Below are 27,542 nucleotides of genomic sequence, written 5' to 3' on the forward strand. Positions count from 1 at the left end.
ACGTCCTAGGTGCATCCATTTATGTATGTATTTTGTTATAGTGGTTTGAACTGAGGCCCCACCAAAATAATCCTATTTGTACTGAGGACCCCTCAGGTATTTTCCACACTTCCGAAATGACCCATCTGAGCCACGGACCACCATCTGATGACATTTAGCCTCTCAGACCCATCTGAGCCACGGACCACCATCTGATGACATTTAGCCTCTCAGACCCATCTGAGCCACGGACCACCATCTGATGACATTTAGCCTCTCAGACCCATCTGAGCCACGGACCACCATTTGATGACATTTAGCCTCTCAGACCCATCTGAGCCACGGACCACCATCTGATGACATTTAGCCTCTCAGACCCATCTGAGCCACAGACCACCATCTGATGACATTTAGCCTCTCAGACCCATCTGAGCCACGGACCACCATCTGATGACATTTAGCCTCTCAGACCCATCTGAGCCACGGACCACCATCTGATGACATTTAGCCCCTCAGACCCATCTGAGCCACGGAACCACCATCTGATGACATTTAGCCTCTCAGACCCATCTGAGCCACGGACCACCATCTGATGACATTTAGCCTCTCAGACCCATCTGAGCCACGGACCACCATCTGATGACATTTAGCCTCTCAGACCCATCTGAGCCACGGACCACCATCTGATGACATTTAGCCTCTCAGACCCATCTGAGCCACAGACCACCATCTGATGACATTTAGCCTCTCAGACCCATCTGAGCCACGGACCACCATCTGATGACATTTAGCCTCTCAGACCCATCTGAGCCACGGACCACCATTTGATGACATTTAGCCTCTCAGACCCATCTGAGCCACGGACCACCATCTGATGACATTTAGCCTCTCAGACCCATCTGAGCCACGGACCACCATCTGATGACATTTAGCCTCTCAGACCCATCTGAGCCACGGACCACCATCTGATGACATTTAGCCTCTCAGACCCATCTGAGCCACGGACCACCATCTGATGACATTTAGCCTCTCAGACCCATCTGAGCCACGGACCACCATCTGATGACATTTAGCCTCTCAGACCCATCTGAGCCACGGACCACCGTTTGATGACATTTAGCCTCTCAGACCCAAAACTAAAGAATATTTTGTTGCACACACACACACACACACAAGTATGTAACAGTTGGATTAGGTTTTGTCCACAATTCCATGCTGTATTGATGTTGGTACCATTAGCAGAGAAAACTGTTATAACATAACATGCAAACCCTTTTTAGAACAAATACCGATACCAGTGTGACGTGTCGTGATCTCATGTGTTTATAGCTATCTATATCTCGTATTGTGTTTGTAGCTATCTAGCTATATATCTCGTGTTGTGTTTATAGCAGACTCCTCACTCAGTTTGGGCAACTCCAAAGCAAACTCCACATGCCCCAACATTTTATTTACCTGCCATAGTGTCGACCCCAATACCCCTGTGTCTGTGGTTAGACCGGCATAGTGTCAACCCTTTACCCCTGTGTCTGTGGTTAGACTGGCATAGTGTCGACCCCTTACCCCTGTGTGGGATCACTGGTTAGACTGGCATAGTGTCGACCCCTTACCCCTGTGTGGGATCATTGGTTAGACTGGCATAGTGTCGACCCCTTACCCCTGTGTGGGATCATTGGTTAGACTGGCATAGTGTCGACCCCTTACCCCTGTGTGGGATCGCTGGTTAGACTGGCATAGTGTCGACCCCTTACCCCTGTGTGGGATCGCTGGTTAGACTGGCATAGTGTCAACCCCTTACCCCTGTGTGGGATCGCTGGTTAGACTGGCATAGTGTCGACCCCTTACCCCTGTGTGGGATCGCTGGTTAGACTGGCATAGTGTCGACCCCTTACCCCTGTGTGGGATCGCTGGTTAGACTGGCATAGTGTCGACCCCTTACCCCTGTGTGGGATCATTGGTTAGACTGGCATAGTGTCGACCCCTTACCCCTGTGTCTGTGGTTAGACTGGCATATTCACCGATACCGATATGACCCGATATGACAAATAAGGGCCTATCCGATACTTTTCCCGATAGATAGATAGATAGATAGATACTTTATTGATCCCCAAGGGGAAATTCAGGTTATCCCAAAGCTCGTACAGGCATGTTAGTTAAAAAAACACATCACAAAAGCAGGGGGACACATGTTAAAGACTAAGCGGGAATAAACATAAAAGGCATTAAAAAGCATTTAAAAGGTGACCGTGGGGATGATTAAAAATCCTTTGTTATTGCACTCAGGCCCATAAATAACTAAAATAAAAAAAAACCTCAGTCCAGTTCATAGACCTAGTGGCTGGCCTTCGAATTGAAGAGCCTAATAGCTGTTGGTTCTAGGGTTAAAGGCGTTTATTTTGAAAAGAAACGGGTAAAAAAAAAAAAAAACTTTTATTTTGAAAGGCAAAAACCAAAAGGTTGACCCGGAAGTATCTGCAGTCAGTCAGTCCGCAGGTCAGAGCTGTCTGTCTGCCTGTCTGTCTGTCTGTCTGTCTGTCTGTCTGAATCCAGCCGTTAGAATCTCCAACGGTTTCTGACGTTTGGTGAGACTGACGATGATGATGAGGATGATGAAGATGTCTGCAGGAGAGGCGAGGAAGACGAGGCTGTGTGTGTGCGCGTGCACGCTGGTGCAGATCTAATACCAGATCTGTAAACACCTAGAGGAGGTAAGAGAATGACATGATCTATATCACACACACACACGCCGACAAAAACGTGTAGTCTTGCAGATCTGATCTGTGCGTGCGTGCGTTTTGTCGCCGCGTTCTCTTCTGTCTAGCATTGTCGCTGACAACACACACACACACACACACACACACACACACTCGCACACACACACCACCATCAATTGGCGAGCAATGATTCATGAATGCATGCCTGCTTTTGTTTGTGTCTGTCTGTCTGTGTGTGTGTCTGTGTGTGTCTGTCTGTCTGTCTGTCTGTCTGTCTGTCTGTGTGTGTGTCTGTCTGTCTGTCTGTCTGCCTGTCTGAGTCTGGCTCAATGGGTTTAGATTTCTTTAGATTTCTTTTTTATTAATTATTTTGGATGGGGTGTTAAATAGCAGACACCCTCTTGCGCTGAACTGTACGTCTCCATCATTGTATGGCTGTGATCTCGTTGTGAAGATTATTCATATTTTTTAGGAAACGTGTCAGTTGAACTCATTCATTATTCACGCTTTATTAAATTAACCTGAATTACAGGAAGCAACATGTCTGTATTATTCATTAGTGTACTGTTATATTTTGTATTGATAGTGATATTTATTTGTATATATTTTTTGAGGGGCGCTAGCCCCTCCTATAAACAGCTTTTCTCCCCAAACACCTCTCAATATTTACCATTATTGACGATGAACAGAGAAATTACAGAATTCCTCTAAATATGACATAAATTAAACATCACAACATTAAACGCCAACTTGAAATTGAAGGGAAACTTTACGTCATAAATTATGTAAACGAGCAAATCAGCTAACCAATCACAGGCATTCTGATTGGCCAGTATGACATGATGATGTCAGAGCGCCCCTCACGATTTTTAGTATTCTTAACCCATTCTGACCTGAGATCAGATTCATACGAGGTTTCCACTGGACACACACTGGTCTGATTAACCCATTCTGACCTGAGATCAGATTCATACGAGGTTTCCACTGGACACACACTGGTCTGATTAACCCATTCTGACCTGAGATCAGATTCATACGAGGTTTCCACTGGACACACACTGGTCTGATTAACCCATTCTGACCTGAGATCAGATTCATACGAGGTTTCCACTGGACACACACTGGTCTGATTAACCCATTCTGACCTGAGATCAGATTCATACGAGGTTTCCACTGGACACACACTGGTCTGATTAAGAACGGTTCATAATGTGAATTAAGTGTTATTCACACAATGAATACAACTATTTATTATTGTATATGATGTCGTGTATATGGAGTCGTGATGTCACGGGGGTGGCCATATATGGAGTCGTGATGTCACGGGGGTGACCATATATGGAGTTGTGATGGCACGGGGGTGACCATATATGGAGTTGTGATGTCACTAGGCGTGACCATATATGGAGTTGTGATGTCACTAGGCGTGACCATATATGGAGTTGTGATGTCACTAGGTGTGACCATATATGGAGTCGTGATGTCACAGGGGTGACCATATATGGAGTGTGATGTCACAGGGGTGACCATATATGGAGTTGTGATGTCACTAGGTGTGACCATATATGGAGTTGTGATGTCACTAGGTGTGACCATATATGGAGTTGTGATGTCACTAGGTGTGACCATATATGGAGTTGTGATGTCACGCGGCGTGACCATATATGGAGTTGTGATGTCACGCGGCATGACCATATATGGAGTTGTGATGTCACTAGGCGTGACCATATATGGAGTTGTGATGTCACTAGGCGTGACCATATATGGAGTTGTGATGTCACTAGGCGTGACCATATATGGAGTTGTGATGTCACGCGGCGTGACCATATATGGAGTTGTGATGTCACGGGGGTGACCATATATGGAGTTGTGATGTCACTAGGTGTGACCATATATGGGGTTGTGATGTCACAGGGGTGACCATATATGGAGTTGTGATGTCACTAGGTGTGACCATATATGGGGTTTTGATGTCACGCGGCGTAACCATATATGGAGTTGTGATGTCACGGGGGTGACCATATATGGAGTCGTGATGTCACTAGGCGTGACCATATATGGAGTCGTGATGTCACTAGGCGTGACCATATATGGAGTTGTGATGTCACTAGGCGTGACCATATATGAGTTGTGATGTCACTAGGTGTTACCATATATGGAGTTGTGATGTCACGCGGCGTGACCATATATGGAGTCGTGATGTCACTAGGTGTGACCATATATGGAGTTGTGATGTCACGCGGCGTGACCATATATGGAGTTGTGATGTCACGCGGCGTGACCATATATGGAGTCGTGATGTCACTAGGCGTGACCATATATGGAGTCGTGATGTCACTAGGCGTGACCATATATGGAGTTGTGATGTCACTAGGCGTGACCATATATGAGTTGTGATGTCACTAGGTGTTACCATATATGGAGTTGTGATGTCACGCGGCGTGACCATATATGGAGTCGTGATGTCACTAGGTGTGACCATATATGGAGTTGTGATGTCACGCGGCATGACCATATATGGAGTTGTGATGTCACGCGGCGTGACCATATATGGAGTTGTGGGTGACTAACTAACTAAACGTGACAGATGTTTTCTTTGGCTTCCTTCAGCAGCATAGAACAGTGGTTCCCACAGTGGGGTCCGGGGACCCCCAGGGGGACCCCCAGGGACCCCCAGGGGTCCCCAGGGACCCCCAGGGACCCCCAGGGGTCCTTGAGGGAGTTCCAGGGGGTCTTTTATGGGTTCAACTAGAACCCCTTGGTTCTGTTTCTCTGTGAATCCCTTGACTCCTTCAAAACCTCTCAAAGGGCCCCTACGGACGGCTGCAGTTTGAAACTGGCCTCTGTAAAATCTGAATCCCCCCCCACCGCCCCCACCTTTTCCCCCTCACTATTATGTTTCTTTTCCCTTTTTACCTCCTTTATGATGAATTCCTGTTCTGTTCTTTGGCTATATAGCCTATAGAATTGTCTCTAAATGTTTTGATGAATTGAACATGGTGGACCCTCTTGTAAACAAGTGTAATGCTTAATTGGGTCGTCCACTCACAGTTAACAGTCTTTGTATTGAGTTTGTGCTTGAAATGTACTGTAATTCTGCAAACTGTTAATATATATTTCAATCAATCAATCAATCAATCAATCAACTAGAACCCCTGGGTTCTGTTCCTCTGGTTGGACTCTCTCTGCCCGCGTCTGGCTCTGCTCTAGGAAACCGTATGTGGGACACGGTCGGTCGTTTCGGGTCAACCTCTTCTATTTCTGCTCAGCGAGGCCCACCTGGGAAGCACCCTGTAACCACTGGATTCATTAACTACTGTCACACTGGGCTTTCAGAAGCACTGGATTCATTAACTACTGTCACACTGGGCTTTCAGAAGCACTGGATTCATTACATACTGTCAAACTGGGCTTTCAGAACCACTGGATTCATTAAATACTGTCACACTGTTTCAGAAGCACTGGATTCATTAAATACTGTCAAACTGGGCTTTCAGAAGCACTGGATTCATTAAATACTGTCAAACTGGGCTTTCAGAAGCACTGGATTCATTAAATACTGTCAAACTGGGCTTTCAGAAGCACTGGATTCATTAAATACTGTCAAACTGGGCTTTCAGAAGCACTGGATTCATTAAATACTGTCAAACTGGGCTTTCAGAACCACTGGATTCATTAAATACTGTCAAACTGGGCTTTCAGAACCACTGGATTCATTAAATACTGTCACACTGGGCTTTCAGAACCACTGGATTCATTAAATACTGTCAAACTGGGCTTTCAGAACCACTGGATTCATTAAATACTGTCAAACTGGGCTTTCAGAAGCACTGGATTCATTAAATACTGTCAAACTGGGCTTTCAGAAGCACTGGATTCATTAAATACTGTCAAACTGGGCTTTTAGAACCACTGGATTCATTAAATACTGTCAAACTGGGCTTTCAGAACCACTGGATTCATTAAATACTGTCAAACTGGGCTTTCAGAAGCACTGGATTCATTAACTACTGTCACACTGGGCTTTCAGAAGCACTGGATTCATTAACTACTGTCACACTGGGCTTTCAGAAGCACTGGATTCATTAAATACTGTCAAACTGGGCTTTCAGAACCACTGGATTCATTAAATACTGTCACACTGTTTCAGAACCACTGGATTCATTAAATACTGTCAAACTGGGCTTTCAGAAGCACTGGATTCATTAAATACTGTCAAACTGGGCTTTCAGAACCACTGGATTCATTAAATACTGTCAAACTGGGCTTTCAGAAGCACTGGATTCATTAAATACTGTCACACTGGGCTTTCAGAAGCACTGGATTCATTAAATACTGTCACACTGGGCTTTCAGAAGCACTGGATTCATTAAATACTGTCAAACTGGGCTTTCAGAAGCACTGGATTCATTAAATACTGTCACACTGGGCTTTCAGAAGCACTGGATTCATTAAATACTGTCAAACTGGGCTTTCAGAAGCACTGGATTCATTAAATACTGTCACACTGGGCTTTCAGAAGCACTGGATTCATTAAATACTGTCAAACTGGGCTTTCAGAACCACTGGATTCATTAAATACTGTCAAACTGGGCTTTCAGAAGCACTGGATTCATTAAATACTGTCAAACTGGGCTTTCAGAAGCACTGGATTCTTTAAATACTGTCAAACTGGGCTTTCAGAAGCACTGGATTCATTAAATACTGTCAAACTGGGCTTTCAGAAGCACTGGATTCTTTAAATACTGTCAAACTGGGCTTTCAGAAGCACTGGATTCATTAAATACTGTCAAACTGGGCTTTCAGAACCACTGGATTCATTAAATACTGTCAAACTGGGCTTTTAGAACCACTGGATTCATTAAATACTGTCAAACTGGGCTTTCAGAAGCACTGGATTCATTAAATACTGTCAAACTGGGCTTTCAGAAGCACTGGATTCATTAAATACTGTCAAACTGGGCTTTCAGAAGCACTGGATTCATTAAATACTGTCAAACTGGGCTTTCAGAAGCACTGGATTCATTAAATACTGTCAAACTGGGCTTTCAGAACCACTGGATTCATTAAATACTGTCACACTGGGCTTTCAGAACCACTGGATTCATTAAATACTGTCAAACTGGGCTTTCAGAACCACTGGATTCATTAAATACTGTCAAACTGGGCTTTCAGAAGCACTGGATTCATTAAATACTGTCAAACTGGGCTTTCAGAAGCACTGGATTCATTAACTACTGTCACACTGGGCTTTCAGAAGCACTGGATTCATTAACTACTGTCACACTGGGCTTTCAGAAGCACTGGATTCATTAAATACTGTCAAACTGGGCTTTCAGAACCACTGGATTCATTAAATACTGTCAAACTGGGCTTTCAGAAGCACTGGATTCATTAAATACTGTCAAACTGGGCTTTCAGAAGCACTGGATTCATTAAATACTGTCAAACTGGGCTTTCAGAAGCACTGGATTCATTAAATACTGTCAAACTGGGCTTTCAGAACCACTGGATTCATTAAATACTGTCAAACTGGGCTTTCAGAACCACTGGATTCATTAAATACTGTCACACTGGGCTTTCAGAAGCACTGGATTCATTAAATACTGTCAAACTGGGCTTTCAGAAGCACTGGATTCATTAAATACTGTCAAACTGGGCTTTTATAAGCACTGGATTCATTAAATACTGTCAAACTGGGCTTTCAGAACCACTGGATTCATTAAATACTGTCACACTGGGCTTTCAGAAGCACTGGATTCATTAAATACTGTCAAACTGGGCTTTCAGAACCACTGGATTCATTAAATACTGTCACACTGGGCTTTCAGAAGCACTGGATTCATTAACTACTGTCAAACTGGGCTTTCAGAACCACTGGATTCATTAAATACTGTCACACTGGGCTTTCAGAAGCACTGGATTCATTAACTACTGTCACACTGGGCTTTTATAAGCACTGGATTCATTAAATACTGTCAAACTGGGCTTTCAGAAGCACTGGATTCATTAAATACTGTCACACTGGGCTTTCAGAAGCACTGGATTCATTAAATACTGTCAAACTGGGCTTTCAGAACCACTGGATTCATTAAATACTGTCAAACTGGGCTTTCAGAAGCACTGGATTCATTAAATACTGTCAAACTGGGCTTTCAGAAGCACTGGATTAATTAAATACTGTCACACTGGGCTTTCAGAAGCACTGGATTCATTAACTACTGTCACACTGGGCTTTCAGAACCACTGGATTCATTAAATACTGTCAAACTGGGCTTTCAGAACCACTGGATTCATTAAATACTGTCAAACTGGGCTTTCAGAACCACTGGATTCATTAAATACTGTCAAACTGGGCTTTCAGAACCACTGGATTCATTAAATACTGTCAAACTGGGCTTTCAGAACCACTGGATTCATTAAATACTGTCAAACTGGGCTTTCAGAACCACTGGATTCATTAAATACTGTCAAACTGGGCTTTCAGAAGCACTGGATTCATTAAATACTGTCAAACTGGGCTTTCAGAAGCACTGGATTCATTAAATACTGTCAAACTGGGCTTTCAGAACCACTGGATTCATTAAATACTGTCACACTGGGCTTTCAGAAGCACTGGATTCATTAAATACTGTCAAACTGGGCTTTCAGAACCACTGGATTCATTAAATACTGTCACACTGGGCTTTCAGAAGCACTGGATTCATTAAATACTGTCACACTGGGCTTTCAGAACCACTGGATTCATTAAATACTGTCAAACTGGGCTTTCAGAAGCACTGGATTCATTAAATACTGTCAAACTGGGCTTTCAGAAGCACTGGATTCATTAAATACTGTCAAACTGGGCTTTCAGAAGCACTGGATTCATTAAAGATGGAGTGCCGTGATTTCTTTCCACACTTAAACATGATCATCAGGTGTATTTAAGTGTATATGAGGTATAATTTTTTCAAAAAAGTGTACAGTATTTGTTAAAATGATGCTTTTATGTGGACACACCCACCAGTTCATTAGGTATGCGTGAGTTTAACCATAGCACCACCCACCTAATCCAGTCCCTCCGCCTCCTCCTTTAAGACCACCCACTTGTCCTAATCCCTCCCCCTCCTGCCCTTTTGTTTACAAAATGGCAAATTGGTGTCTGTAATGTAACAAAAACTCATGTTTTTGTGAATGTTAGAAGTGAACACTTCCCAAATTTCTGAGATATCGTATAGGCACCAATGTGCACTTATACTGCCACCATCCATGTATAGGCATAATAATACCACGCATCCATACCATATCAGATCAGATCTGTTTTTTCTGATTTTTTTATAATCATTTATTTATTTCCTCCAATTATATTGACCCTATTGTCGCAATCAGCTCAGCTCATCATCCAATTCGATCATAGTTTAACAGCAGAAACAATTAGTTTGATAGATAATTTAGCCTACAATATATTGTAGGCTATTGGTTTCCTCCAGCTAAGCACCCTGGCATTAAAACTGTCCTTTATCTGACTGCATTGAGTTTCAGCAAAAGTCGCCAGATTTAAAGAAACAAGCGGCCAGGTCCACAAAAATAGGTCACAGAAATTGCTGTGAATATTTATGAAAACGTTTCAACAACACCAATCCTTTTAACAACATATTAATCTGAGGGTCCTTCACATGAACCATTGGTCAATTCAACCACATCTCCCCTGAAAGTTACTTATATGAAAACAAGCCCAAGTCGCTTGTAATAGCCAGACATGGCAACATTCCAGCGCGACACAACATACTTCTAATTCTTGACTTTACAGCCTCGTATAAGTATTGGGACCTACATACATATTGACTACAACAGCCAACAAGAATGCACACTGTGACACTACACTCTGTATCAAAGCCCGACCACTGTGATTATAAAAGAAACAACCTACTCTTTGAGAAGAGCATGAGCAACTATACAGCAGAGCAGGTAGGCTATAAGACTGGTTTGTTGTGGTTTTCCTTGATTAATCCTGAGGACCCGACGTGAACATTTACTTGCTTCCAATCTAACGAAAAACAGTCTGCTCTGCTGTGAACTGGTAATGTGTGAAATGACTGTTAGACACAGAGCAGCAAAAGCAAACTGGCTGTGTTCAGTTCACACGTGTGTATGTAGCAGGCAGCTCCGCCCACAGAGGTTGTCGTATTTAAAAAATATGTAGAGGGGGAGGTGCGTGTGTGCGTGCAATATTTTTACGTCACACTATCCGTGTTTACTTCATTGGCCCGTTTGACCGTCAAGGGTTCAGCCTCCAGGATGAAACCCTAAATACAAAGTTATTACACCATTGGACATAAAAACTACTCCAGGGTGTCTAATGAAGTACTGTCACCCCATAGACACATGAAAAGCTGGAAAAATACAAAAATTGTGGCACTCCATCTTTAAATACTGTCAAACTGGGCTTTCAGAAGCACTGGATTCATTAAATACTGTCAAACTGGGCTTTCAGAACCACTGGATTCATTAAATACTGTCACACTGGGCTTTCAGAAGCACTGGATTCATTAAATACTGTCAAACTGGGCTTTTAGAAGCACTGGATTCATTAAATACTGTCAAACTGGGCTTTTATAAGCACTGGATTCATTAAATACTGTCAAACTGGGCTTTCAGAACCACTGGATTCATTAAATACTGTCACACTGGGCTTTTAGAAGCACTGGATTCATTAACTACTGTCACACTGGGCTTTCAGAACCACTGGATTCATTAAATACTGTCAAACTGGGCTTTCAGAAGCACTGGATTAATTAAATACTGTCAAACTGGGCTTTTATAAGCACTGGATTCATTAAATACTGTCAAACTGGGCTTTCAGAACCACTGGATTCATTAAATACTGTCACACTGGGCTTTTAGAAGCACTGGATTCATTAAATACTGTCAAACTGGGCTTTTAGAAGCACTGGATTCATTAAATACTGTCAAACTGGGCTTTCAGAAGCACTGGATTCATTAAATACTGTCAAACTGGGCTTTCAGAAGCACTGGATTCATTAAATACTGTCAAACTGGGCTTTCAGAACCACTGGATTCATTAAATACTGTCAAACTGGGCTTTCAGAACCACTGGATTCATTAAATACTGTCAAACTGGGCTTTTAGAAGCACTGGATTCATTAAATACTGTCAAACTGGGCTTTCAGAAGCACTGGATTCATTAAATACTGTCAAACTGGGCTTTTAGAAGCACTGGATTCATTAAATACTGTCAAACTGGGCTTTCAGAAGCACTGGATTCATTAAATACTGTCAAACTGGGCTTTCAGAAGCACTGGATTCATTAAATACTGTCAAACTGGGCTTTCAGAACCACTGGATTCATTAAATACTGTCACACTGGGCTTTCAGAACCACTGGATTCATTAAATACTGTCAAACTGGGCTTTCAGAAGCACTGGATTCATTAAATACTGTCACACTGGGCTTTCAGAAGCACTGGATTCATTAAATACTGTCAAACTGGGCTTTTAGAAGCACTGGATTAATTAAATACTGTCAAACTGGGCTTTTATAAGCACTGGATTCATTAAATACTGTCAAACTGGGCTTTCAGAACCACTGGATTCATTAAATACTGTCACACTGGGCTTTTAGAAGCACTGGATTCATTAAATACTGTCAAACTGGGCTTTTAGAAGCACTGGATTCATTAAATACTGTCAAACTGGGCTTTCAGAAGCACTGGATTCATTAAATACTGTCAAACTGGGCTTTCAGAAGCACTGGATTCATTAAATACTGTCAAACTGGGCTTTCAGAACCACTGGATTCATTAAATACTGTCAAACTGGGCTTTCAGAACCACTGGATTCATTAAATACTGTCAAACTGGGCTTTTAGAAGCACTGGATTCATTAAATACTGTCAAACTGGGCTTTCAGAAGCACTGGATTCATTAAATACTGTCAAACTGGGCTTTTAGAAGCACTGGATTCATTAAATACTGTCAAACTGGGCTTTCAGAAGCACTGGATTCATTAAATACTGTCAAACTGGGCTTTCAGAAGCACTGGATTCATTAAATACTGTCAAACTGGGCTTTCAGAACCACTGGATTCATTAAATACTGTCACACTGGGCTTTCAGAACCACTGGATTCATTAAATACTGTCAAACTGGGCTTTTCACATCAAGGCCCATCATTTATGTATTCATTAATGTTATGCAGACGTAACACACTAAACCCAAGCGTTTAGGTTATAAACTGTTTTAAACACATATTTGTAACACTTTTTAAACGCGTCACAGTGTTTAGATTATGAACAGAAGAACATGTTTAATCGCCAGTAACACTTTTTAAACACATAAACGTGTTTAGTTTTTACAATCAAAGTCAGTAATATAGTTAAACACTAGGTGTTTGAGTGAACTCGTGTTCTACTGTATTTTATGACCATTAATAAACATTTGGCATTTTATTACATGGTGTTTAGGTTTAAACGCGTCACATGTTCCAGGGATTTACAGTGTAGCACTCTATAGTGTATACGCTCATCTCATTTCACTGTTGGCTTACGTATGATTCTTGACTATTTTTCATGTATTTCCATGTGCTGTTGTTGCTTACTGTAAATCACTCTGGATTAAGAGCGTCTGATAAATGAATGGGTTGTAAATTGTGGCAGCCAAGTCAAAAGAGGTTTGCTTTACGGCGTGCGTGTGTGTCTGTCTCTGTCTCTGCGTGCGTGCGTGCGTGCGTGCGTGCGTGCGTGCGTGCGTGCGTGCGTGCGTGCGTGCGTGCGTGCGTGCGTGCGTGCGTGCGTGCGTGCGTGCGTGCGTTTCCTCCCATAGGTCAGGAGGTCAGCAGTGAGTGATGACCGGAGCGGAGACGGACGAGGACAACATCCCTCTGGGAGAACGCAAGACGGTCACAGACTTCTGTTACCTCCTGGACAAGTCTAAGCAGCTGTTCAATGGTCTCAGGTCAGTTCTGTTACCTCCTGGACAAGTCTAAGCAGCTGTTCAATGGTCTCAGGTCAGTTCTAAACCTCCTGGACAAGTCTAAGCAGCTGTTCAATGGTCTCAGGTCAGTTCTGTTTAGGGATGTCAGGGGTTAACCGGCTAACCGGTTAGCCGACCGAAACATCCGGATATTTTTTATTTATAATTTGCATAATAATAAATGCGTGTTCTGATCTTAAATCCCTTTATTTTAGATCGTTTTTAGTAACCGTACAACATAAACATTACAGAGACTGTACTTGTCACTGTACAATACTTTAAAACAGTTGTCATGTTGCACACATGCCTAAAATTGTTCTTATTTGCGCCGCCCAGCTTGTCACACTCCAGGCTGCATGAACAGCGCTCGGGCTCGGTTTTCTGCCCCCTCAATGTCCCAAAGTTCTCTGTTGTACTTCTGGCTAGTTGGCTACAAGGGTAGCTTTGCGGTAGTCGAAATGTAAGCGAGTGACAGCGAGACGAGATGAACACATGTCGACCGTATAAATGCAGAGACCTACTTGGCATTATTAATTCCATTATTGGCCATTTGCCCTGGAGGGAGAACGTTTACAGCCGCTGCCGCTTCCTCCTCCTCCTCAACCATTACGGCTATCAAGTTAGCCATGTGCTATCCATGTTTGAGGGTTTTCTCGTTAGCAAAAAGTCAACAAACAGAACACGGTGACATGCATGCTGATCTTCCTTAACCCATTCTGACCTGAGATCAGATTCATACGAGGTTTCCACTGGACACACACTGGTCTGACGAACCCATTCTGACCTGAGATCAGATTCTAAAAAATGTCAGTCGTTCTTCCGATTTTTCAAAAAATAGCAGACCTACAAGCTCGTATCGTGCCACTCGGTGGCGCAATATGAGCTTGTAGATCTGCTATTTTTAAATAGCTAAAGCATAACATGATGCTAACACCAAATGGGTGCCTGCCCAGAATGGGTTAATAATAATAAAAAGGCTTAGCCCATGCGTCCAGTGGCTTTATAGGTATAGGCTGCTCAGAACTAGAACGTCAGGTCCTGTACGGCGGACCTCTGTAGTGTACTGTAGACGCGCAGATGCATGCATCATGCAGATGCATGCATCATGCAGATGCATGCATCATGCAGATGCATGCGTGCAGATGCGATGCGTTGTTTATTGATGATTAAGCCTACAACAATTTATTTATATTGTTAAATGTTGCTTTTTTGTTTGTCTTTTAAAAAAGGAGCATAAATAAATGTATACCATTCGTCTACCAACTTTCATTATGTAGCCTATACATGCATATTACATTTGGGGTAGCCTATTAAAAAAAAGGAAAAAATCAACCACTATCCGTTAATGACCCGGTTAATCCTGTTGGCTAACCGGTTGGGAAACTATCCGTTACTGACATCCCTAGTTCTGTTACCTCCTGGACAAGTCTAAACAGCTCTTCAATGGTCTCAGGTCAGTTATAAACCTCCTGGACTAGTCTAAGCAGCTGTTCAATGGTCTCAGGTCAGTTCTAAACCTCCTAGACTAGTCTAAACAGCTCTTCAATGGTCAGTTCTAAACCTCATTCTGGGCGGGAACCCCTTTTGGTGTTTTAAGCATTATGTTATACTTTAGCTATTGAAAAATGGCAGATCTACAAGCTCGGCACAGAGTGCCGCGCTACGATCTTGTAGGTCTGCTATTTTTGAAAAATCGTTAAAATGTGGCGCAAATTTTGGAATATATATTCTTTCAGGGGGGGGGGGGGAACAACATTTTCAGATGGGGGTTGGCGGCCAAATATGAATGCGTTCACATTTTGGGTGAATTGAGCGTACTGTATTTTTTATTGTGAACGCGTTCATTTCTGCCGTGTGTGAACGTCACTTTCTCACGTTCAACTTCGTTCAAAGTGAGTGTTTCCATAGAGCCTTCTAGAGTGACGAAACACCCGCTAAAACACACCCTATAAACAGGCCTTAATATCTTATTATCCGACACAAATTAACTACCGTAATTTCCGGACTATAAGCCGCGGCTTTTTACCCATGATTTGAACCCTGCGGCTTATACAACGGTGCGGCTAATCTATGGATTTTTACAGCTAACGCAGAGCCATCTCAGGCTCTGAGCTAACGTAGCTGCGGCTTATAGTCCGGTGCGGCTTATAGTCCGGTGCGGCTTGTATATGGGATTTTCCCTAAATTTGGCTGGTGCGGCTTATATTCTGGTGCGGCTTTTAGTCCGGAAATTACGGTAATCTTTCTCAGCCGTACAATTTCACTGGAGCGCGCAGCACACGGCCGCATGGTGATGCTGTCATGCAGGCAGACAGAGTCATATTTCACTGTACATCTCTCTCTGTTAACAGAGACCTTCCTCAGTACGGACACAAACAGTGGCAGTCGTATTTCGGACGGACGTTTGACGTCTACACCAAGCTGTGGAAGTTCCAGCAGCAGCACAGGTACCCATGAAACCCTGGACACCCTTCATCTGTACCCATGACACCCTGGACACCCTTCATCTGTACCCATGACACCCTGTACACCCACTTTAAAGCAATGGTTACTGTCACAATATAGCTTAAAACAGGGTTTGATGATGGAGAGGGCCACAATAGTTCCACACTCACTCCAGAGGGCCACAATAGTTCCACACTCACTCCAGAGGGCCACAATAGTTCCACACTCACTCCAGAGGGCCACTATAGTTCCACACTCACTCCAGAGGGCCACTATAGTTCCACACTCACTCCAGAGGGTCACTATAGTTCCACACTAACTCCAGATGGCCACTAGTTCCACACTCACTCCAGAGGGTCACTATAGTTCCACACTCACTCCAGAGGGCCACTATAGTTCCTCACTCACTCCAGAGGGTCACTATAGTTCCACATTCACTCCAGAGGGCCACTATAGTTCCACACTCACTCCAGATGGCCACTAGTTCCACACTCACTCCAGAGGGTCACTATAGTTCCTCACTCACTCCAGAGGGCCACTATAGTTCCACACTCACTCCAGAGGGCCACTATAGTTCCACACTCACTCCATAGGGCCACTATAGTTCCACATTCACTCCAGAGGGCCACTATAGTTCCACACTCACTCCAGAGGGCCACTATAGTTCCACACTCACTCCAGAGGGCCACTATATGTCACTATATTTCACTATATTTCCACAGTCACTCCATATTTTAATTTTTTTCATGAATCATTCATCATTAGTTTGTCACACAAAAGTAGCAAAAATAGCCGATCTACAAGCATTGTGATTTTGGGCTTGTAAATCTGCTATTTTTGCCATTATATTTTTTGAAATTGGAATGCCGAAAAGTAGAGTCTTAATTTAATTTCAAAGTAACTTCATGGTTTAATGAATGTTTTTGACCAGGTGTTTATAACGAAGGTTTTTGATCAGGCAGGTGTTTATAATTAATGTTATTGATCAAGCAGGTGTTTATAATTATAATTAATGTTATTGATCAGGCAGGTGTTTATAATTATAATTAATGTTATTGATCAGGCAGGTGTTTATAATTATAATTAATGCTTGTGATCAGGCAGGTGTTTATAACTATAATTAACGTTTGTTATCAGGCAGGTGTTTATAATTATAATTAATGTTTGTTATCAGGCAGGTGTTTATAACTATAATTAACGTTTGTTATCAGGCAGGTGCTGGACAGCCGTTATGGGTTGAAGCGATGGCAGATCGGAGAGGTTGCATCCAAGATCGGACAGCTTTATTACCACTACTAGTAAGTACCCGTAATACTGAGAATAATTATTACCACTACTAGTAAGTACCCGTAATACTGAGAATACTTATTACCACTACTAGTAAGTACCCGTAATACTGAGAATACTTATTACCACTACTAGTAAGTACCCGTAATACTGAGAATACTTATTACCACTACTATTAAGTACCAGTAATACTGAGAATACTTATTACCACTACTAGTAAGTACCAGTAATACTGAGAATACTTATTACCACTACTAGTAAGTACCCGTAATACTGAGAATACTTATTACCACTACTAGTAAGTACCCGTATTACTGAGAATACTTATTACCACTACTAGTAAGTACCCGTAATACTGAGAATACTTATTACCACTACTAGTAAGTACCAGTAATACTGAGAATACTTATTACCACTACTAGTAAGTACCAGTAATACTGAGAATACTTATTACCACTACTAGTAAGTACCAGTAATACTGAGAATACTTATTACCACTACTATTAAGTACCAGTAATACTGAGAATACTTATTACCACTACTAGTAAGTACCAGTAATACTGAGAATACTCATTACCACTACTAGTAAGTACCCGTAATACTGAGAATACTTATTACCACTACTAGTAAGTACCAGTAATACTGAGAATACTCATTACCACTACTAGTAAGTACACACAACATTTATAGTGAGTTTTAGTATTTAGAAAAGCAGCCGTATTGTAGTCTTCATGGTCCAGTCTTCATGTTATAATGTCTTCATGGTCCAGTCTTCATGGTCCAGTCTTCATGTTATAATGTCTTCATGTTATAATGTCTTCATGTTATAATGTCTTCATGTTATAATGTCTTCATGGTCCAGTCTTCATGTTATAATGTCTTCATGTTATAATGTCTTCATGTTATAATGTCTTCATGGTCCAGTCTTCATGTTATAATGTCTTCATGTTATAATGTCTTCATGGTCCAGTCTTCATGTTATAATGTCTTCATGTTATAATGTCTTCATGTTATAATGTCTTCATGGTCCAGTCTTCATGTTATAATGTCTTCATGTTATAATGTCTTCATGGTCCAGTCTTCATGTTATAATGTCTTCATGTTATAATGTCTTCATGTTATAATGTCTTCATGGTCCAGTCTTCATGTTATAATGTCTTCATGGTCCAGTCTTCATGTTATAATGTCTTCATGTTATAATGTCTTCATGTTATAATGTCTTCATGGTCCAGTCTTCATGTTATAATGTCTTCATGGTCCAGTCTTCATGTTATAATGTCTTCATGTTATAATGTCTTCATGTTATAATGTCTTCATGTTATAATGTCTTCATGGTCCAGTCTTCATGTTATAATGTCTTCATGTTATAATGTCTTCATGTTATAATGTCTTCATGGTCCAGTCTTCATGTTATAATGTCTTCATGTTATAATGTCTTCATGTTATAATGTCTTCATGTTATAATGTCTTAATGGTCCAGTCTTCATGTTATAATGTCTTCATGGTCCAGTCTTCATGTTATAATGTCTTCATGGTCCAGTCTTCATGTTATAATGTCTTCATGGTCCAGTCTTCATGTTATAATGTCTTCATGGTCCAGTCTTCATGTTATAATGTCTTCATGTTATAATGTCTTCATGGTCCAGTCTTCATGTTATAATGTCTTCATGGTCCAGTCTTCATGTTATAATGTCTTCATGGTCCAGTCTTCATGTTATAATGTCTTCATGGTCCAGTCTTCATGTTATAATGTCTTCATGTTATAATGTCTTCATGTTATAATGTCTTCATGGTCCAGTCTTCATGTTATAATGTCTTCATGTTATAATGTCTTCATGTTATAATGTCTTCATGTTATAATGTCTTCATGTTATAATGTCTTCATGGTCCAGTCTTCATGTTTTAATGTCTTCATGGTCCAGTCTTCATGTTTTAATGTCTTCATGGTCCAGTCTTCATGTTATAATGTCTTCATGTTATAATGTCTTCATGTTATAATGTCTTCATGTTATAATGTCTTCATGGTCCAGTCTTCATGTTATAATGTCTTCATGTTATAATGTCTTCATGTTATAATGTCTTCATGGTCCAGTCTTCATGTTTTAATGTCTTCATGGTCCAGTCTTCATGTTTTAATGTCTTCATGGTCCAGTCTTCATGGTCCAGTCTTCATGTTATAATGTCTTCATGGTCCAGTCTTCATGGTCCAGTCTTCATGTTATAATGTCTTCATGGTCCAGTCTTCATGGTCCAGTCTTCATGTTATAATGTCTTCATGGTCCAGTCGTCATGGTCCAGTCTTCATGGTATAATGTCTTCATGTTATAATGTCTTCATGGTCCAGTCTTCATGGTCCAGTCTTCATGTTATAATGTCTTCATGGTCCAGTCTTCATGTTTTAATGCAGTCCATGTTGTTTCCAGTCTCCGTACGTCAGAGACCAGCTACCTGAACGAGGCCTTCTCCTTCTACTCAGCCATCCGCCAGAGGTCTTACTACTACCAGGTCAACAAGGAGGACAGGTAATACTACTAGTACTGCTACTAGTACTACCATAAGTTACTACTACCAGGTCAACAAGGAGGACAGGTAATACTACTAGTACTGCTACTAGTACTACCATAAGTTACTACTACCAGGTCAACAAGGAGGACAGGTAATACTACTAGTACTGCTACTAGTACTACCATAAGTTTGGATGTTTAGCGTGGAGGAATTCAAAAATGTCTTTCTTTCTTTCTTTCTTTCTTTCTTTCTTTCTTTCTTTCTTTCTTTCTTTCTTTCTCCCTCCCTCCCTCCCTCCCTCCCTCCCTCCTCCCCCCCCCACTTCCAGGCCAGAGCTGGTGGTGAAGAAGCTTAGATACTACGCTCGCTACATCGTGGTCTGTTTACTGCTCAACAAGATGGATCTGGTCAAAGTCTTAGTGAAGGTAAGGATGTCTTAGTGGAGGATGTCTTAGTGAAGGTAAGGATGTCTTAGTGAAGGATGTCTTAGTGAAGGTAAGGATGTCTTAGTGAAGGATGTCTTAGTGAAGGTAAGGATGTCTTAGTGAAGGTAAGGATGTCTTAGTGAAGGTAAGGATGTCTTAGTGAAGGTAAGGATGTCTTAGTGAAGGTAAGGATGTCTTAGTGAAGGTAAGGATGTCTTAGTGGTGGATGTCTTAGTGGTGGATGTCTTAGTGAAGGTAAGGATGTCTTAGTGAAGGTAAGGATGTCTTAGTGAAGGTAAGGATGTCTTAGTGAAGGTAAGGATGTCTTGGTGAAAGTAAGGATGTCTTAGTGGTGGATGTCTTAGTGGTGGATGTCTTAGTGAAAGTAAGGATGTCTTAGTGAAGGTAAGGATGTCTTAGTGAAGGTAAGGATGTCTTAGTGAAGGTAAGGATGTCTTAGTGAAGGTAAGGATGTCTTAGTGAAGGATGTCTTAGTGAAGGTAAGGATGTCTTAGTGAAGGTAAGGATGTCTTAGTGAAGGATGTCTTAGTGGTGGATGTCTTAGTGAAGGTAAGGATGTCTTAGTGAAGGTAAGGATGTCTTAGTGAAGGTAAGGATGTCTTAGTGAAGGTAAGGATGTCTTAGTGAAGGATGTCTTAGTGGTGGATGTCTTAGTGAAGGATGTCTTAGTGAAGGATGTCTTAGTGGTGGATGTCTTAGTGAAGGATGTCATCATATTTAGACTATAATATAATGTTTAATATCATATTTAGACTATAATAATATGTTTAATATAATATTGAACAGGAACTGTCGGAGGAGATCGAGGACTACACCCAGAGGTTCAACACAGAGGACCAGATGGAATGGACCCTGGTTCTGCAGGAGGTGGCAGCGTTTGTGGAGGTAATGCATATAATAACTACTAATGTACAGTCATATAATAACTACTAATGTACAGTCATATAATAACTACTAATGCACAGTCATATAATAACTACTAATGTACAGTCATATAATAACTACTAATGTACAGTCATATAATAACTACTAATGCACAGTCATATAATAACTACTAATGCACAGTCATATAATAACTACTAATGCACAGTCATATAATAACTACTAATGCACAGTCATATAATAACTACTAATGTACAGTCATATAATAACTACTAATGTACAGTCATATAATAACTACTAATGCACAGTCATATAATAACTACTAATGTACAGTCATATAATAACTACTAATGCACAGTCATATAATAACTACTAATGTACAGTCATATAATAACTACTAATGCACAGTCATATAATAACTACTAATGTACAGTCATATAATAACTACTAATGCACAGTCATATAATAACTACTAATGTACAGTCATATAATAACTACTAATGTACAGTCATATAATAACTACTAATGCACAGTCATATAATAACTACTAATGCACAGTCATATAATAACTACTAATGTACAGTCATATAATAACTACTAATGCACAGTCATATAATAACTACTAATGCACAGTCATATAATAACTACTAATGTACAGTCATATAATAACTACTAATGTACAGTCATATAATAACTACTAATGTACAGTCATATAATAACTACTAATGTACAGTCATATAATAACTACTAATGTACAGTCATATAATAACTACTAATGTACAGTCATATAATAACTACTAATGTACAGTCATATAATAACTACTAATGTACAGTCATATAATAACTACTAATGCACAGTCATATAATAACTACTAATGCACAGTCATATAATAACTACTAATGTACAGTCATATAATAACTACTAATGCACAGTCATATAATAACTACTAATGCACAGTCATATAATAACTACTAATGTACAGTCATATAATAACTACTAATGCACAGTCATATAATAACTACTAATGTACAGTCATATAATAACTACTAATGCAGTCATATAATAACTACTAATGTACAGTCATATAATAACTACTAATGTACAGTCATATAATAACTACTAATGCACAGTCATATAATAACTACTAATGCAGTCATATAATAACTACTAATGTACAGTCATATAATAACTACTAATGTACAGTCATATAATAACTACTAATGTACAGTCATATAATAACTACTAATGCACAGTCATATAATAACTACTAATGCACAGTCATATAATAACTACTAATGTACAGTCATATAATAACTACTAATGTACAGTCATATAATAACTACTAATGTACAGTCATATAATAACTACTAATGTACAGTCATATAATAACTACTAATGTACAGTCATATAATAACTACTAATGTACAGTCATATAATAACTACTAATGTACAGTCATATAATAACTACTAATGTACAGTCATATAATAACTACTAATGCACAGTCATATAATAACTACTAATGCACAGTCATATAATAACTACTAATGTACAGTCATATAATAACTACTAATGTACATTCATATAATAACTACTAATGTACAGTCATATAATAACTACTAATGCACAGTCATATAATAACTACTAATGCACAGTCATATAATAACTACTAATGTACAGTCATATAATAACTACTAATGCACAGTCATATAATAACTACTAATGTACAGTCATATAATAACTACTAATGCAGTCATATAATAACTACTAATGTACAGTCATATAATAACTACTAATGTACAGTCATATAATAACTACTAATGCACAGTCATATAATAACTACTAATGCAGTCATATAATAACTACTAATGTACAGTCATATAATAACTACTAATGTACAGTCATATAATAACTACTAATGCACAGTCATATAATAACTACTAATGTACAGTCATATAATAACTACTAATGTACAGTCATATAATAACTACTAATGTACAGTCATATAATAACTACTAATGCACAGTCATATAACTACTAATGTACAGTCATATAATAACTACTAATGCACAGTCATATAATAACTACTAATGCACAGTCATATAATAACTACTAATGTACAGTCATATAATAACTACTAATGTACAGTCATATAATAACTACTAATGTACAGTCATATAATAACTACTAATGTACAGTCATATAATAACTACTAATGTACAGTCATATAATAACTACTAATGTACAGTCATATAATAACTACTAATGTACAGTCATATAATAACTACTAATGTACAGTCATATAATAACTACTAATGTACAGTCATATAATAACTACTAATGCACAGTCATATAATAACTACTAATGTACAGTCATATAATAACTACTAATGCACAGTCATATAATAACTACTAATGTACAGTCATATAATAACTACTAATGTACAGTCATATAATAACTACTAATGTACAGTCATATAATAACTACTAATGTACAGTCATATAATAACTACTAATGTACAGTCATATAATAACTACTAATGTACAGTCATATAATAACTACTAATGTACAGTCATATAATAACTACTAATGTACAGTCATATAATAACTACTAATGTACAGTCATATAATAACTACTAATGCACAGTCATATAATAACTACTAATGCACAGTCATATAATAACTACTAATGTACAGTCATATAATAACTACTAATGCACAGTCATATAATAACTACTAATGTACAGTCATATAATAACTACTAATGTACAGTCATATAATAACTACTAATGTACAGTCATATAATAACTACTAATGTACAGTCATATAATAACTACTAATGTACAGTCATATAATAACTACTAATGCACAGTCATATAATAACTACTAATGCACAGTCATATAATAACTACTAATGCACAGTCATATAATAACTACTAATGTACAGTCATATAATAACTACTAATGTACAGTCATATAATAACTACTAATGCACAGTCATATAATAACTACTAATGTACAGTCATATAATAACTACTAATGTACAGTCATATAATAACTACTAATGTACAGTCATATAATAACTACTAATGTACAGTCATATAATAACTACTAATGCACAGTCATATAATAACTACTAATGTACAGTCATATAATAACTACTAATGTACAGTCATATAATAACCACTAATGTACAGTCATATAATAACTACTAATGCACAGTCATATAATAACTACTAATGTACAGTCATATAATAACTACTAATGCACAGTCATATAATAACTACTAATGTACAGTCATATAATAACTACTAATGTACAGTCATATAATAACTACTAATGCACAGTCATATAATAACTACTAATGTACAGTCATATAATAACTACTAATGTACAGTCATATAATAACTACTAATGTACAGTCATATAATAACTACTAATGCACAGTCATATAATAACTACTAATGCACAGTCATATAATAACTACTAATGCACAGTCATATAATAACTACTAATGTACAGTCATATAATAACTACTAATGTACAGTCATATAATAACTACTAATGTACAGTCATATAATAACTACTAATGCACAGTCATATAATAACTACTAATGCACAGTCATATAATAACTACTAATGTACAGTCATATAATAACTACTAATGTACAGTCATATAATAACTACTAATGTACAGTCATATAATAACTACTAATGCACAGTCATATAATAACTACTAATGTACAGTCATATAATAACTACTAATGCACAGTCATATAATAACTACTAATGCACAGTCATATAATAACTACTAATGCACAGTCATATAATAACTACTAATGCACAGTCATATAATAACTACTAATGTACAGTCATATAATAACTACTAATGTACAGTCATATAATAACTACTAATGTACAGTCATATAATAACTACTAATGTACAGTCATATAATAACTACTAATGCACAGACATATAATAACTACTAATGCACAGTCATATAATAACTACTAATGCACAGTCATATAATAACTACTAATGTACAGTCATATAATAACTACTAATGTACAGTCATATAATAACTACTAATGTACAGTCATATAATAACTACTAATGCACAGTCATATAATAACTACTAATGTACAGTCATATAATAACTACTAATGCACAGTCATATAATAACTACTAATGTACAGTCATATAATAACTACTAATGTACAGTCATATAATAACTACTAATGTACAGTCATATAATAACTACTAATGTACAGTCATATAATAACTACTAATGTACAGTCATATAATAACTACTAATGTACAGTCATATAATAACTACTAATGCACAGTCATATAATAACTACTAATGTACAGTCATATAATAACTACTAATGCACAGTCATATAATAACTACTAATGTACAGTCATATAATAACTACTAATGCACAGTCATATAATAACTACTAATGTACAGTCATATAATAACTACTAATGCACAGTCATATAATAACTACTAATGTACAGTCATATAATAACTACTAATGTACAGTCATATAATAACTACTAATGTACAGTCATATAATAACTACTAATGTACAGTCATATAATAACTACTAATGCACAGTCATATAATAACTACTAATGCACAGTCATATAATAACTACTAATGCACAGTCATATAATAACTACTAATGTACAGTCATATAATAACTACTAATGCACAGTCATATAATAACTACTAATGTACAGTCATATAATAACTACTAATGTACAGTCATATAATAACTACTAATGTACAGTCATATAATAACTACTAATGTACAGTCATATAATAACTACTAATGCACAGTCATATAATAACTACTAATGCACAGTCATATAATAACTACTAATGCACAGTCATATAATAACTACTAATGTACAGTCATATAATAACTACTAATGTACAGTCATATAATAACTACTAATGCACAGTCATATAATAACTACTAATGTACAGTCATATAATAACTACTAATGTACAGTCATATAATAACTACTAATGTACAGTCATATAATAACTACTAATGTACAGTCATATAATAACTACTAATGTACAGTCATATAATAACTACTAATGTACAGTCATATAATAACTACTAATGTACAGTCATATAATAACTACTAATGTACAGTCATATAATAACTACTAATGTACAGTCATATAATAACTACTAATGTACAGTCATATAATAACTACTAATGTACAGTCATATAATAACTACTAATGGACAGTCATATAATAACTACTAATGCACAGTCATATAATAACTACTAATGCACAGTCATATAATAACTACTAATGTACAGTCATATAATAACTACTAATGTACAGTCATATAATAACTACTAATGTACAGTCATATAATAACTACTAATGTACAGTCATATAATAACTACTAATGTACAGTCATATAATAACTACTAATGTACAGTCATATAATAACTACTAATGTACAGTCATATAATAACTACTAATGCACAGTCATATAATAACTACTAATGCACAGTCATATAATAACTACTAATGCACAGTCATATAATAACTACTAATGTACAGTCATATAATAACTACTAATGTACAGTCATATAATAACTACTAATGCACTGTCATATAATAACTACTAATGTACAGTCATATAATAACTACTAATGTAAACATGTCACGTGTGAAAAAGATGTGCGCACACGCCAATGAAAAGATGTGCCCATAAGATGTGGCCACAAGCCAATGAAACACAACCAAAGCCAACATGTGTCATGTGCGCACCCGTCACTAGCTCTCAGCCCCTCCCCGCCTCCTGGGATCTCATCTCCCTCTCCAAGTCCGCACTCCGCAGGAGAAGAAAAAAACGCGGAAGGAGAGTAATTGTCGCCTCACGATTTTGCATATTCCTTCTAAATCTCTGTATATAACGTATAGCTCAATCAGCGAATCTCTTAGTTACATCAACATTGTTCTTCGACAATAGTTGGTTTTTGCCTAAGTAAAACGATTAGACTGTTCTCATTGGCTATTTCGCTACTGCCGAGTACTTTTGATTGCACACACACACGCACACGCACGCCTGTAAGCCACCCCCCCCCCCCCCCCACACACACACACACACACAACACTACCCCGTCCCCGAGTCCCACACACACAGAAAAAAGCAGCGGAGCGCCGAGAAAACGTGGCAGCAGACTCGCTGATTTAATGGGTAACAGACTCAGTGACTGTACTCGCGGACAGTGGACTCCCACGCATACTACCGCGTACACACACGGCAAGAGTTC

General features: G+C 38.6%; 1 protein-coding gene across 1 annotated transcript in view; it reads left to right on the forward strand.

Moving 5' to 3' along the window:
- The first annotated feature begins 2,538 nt into the window (after window positions 1-2,538).
- The window catches only part of scai (suppressor of cancer cell invasion), a 58,316-nt gene continuing 33,312 nt past the window's right edge, over window positions 2,539-27,542 (forward strand). Inside the window, 7 exon segments of the mRNA XM_083793788.1 lie at window positions 2,539-2,687; window positions 13,515-13,646; window positions 16,016-16,111; window positions 17,321-17,407; window positions 19,820-19,918; window positions 20,230-20,326; window positions 21,134-21,232. Of these exon segments, the coding sequence (XP_083649914.1) occupies window positions 13,537-13,646; window positions 16,016-16,111; window positions 17,321-17,407; window positions 19,820-19,918; window positions 20,230-20,326; window positions 21,134-21,232 (588 nt within the window). The 5' untranslated portion in view covers window positions 2,539-2,687; window positions 13,515-13,536.

This window comes from Protomyctophum parallelum (genome assembly GCF_964188405.1).
Source record: "Protomyctophum parallelum genome assembly, chromosome: 21".
In the NCBI taxonomy this organism is placed as follows: Eukaryota; Metazoa; Chordata; class Actinopteri; order Myctophiformes; family Myctophidae; genus Protomyctophum; species Protomyctophum parallelum.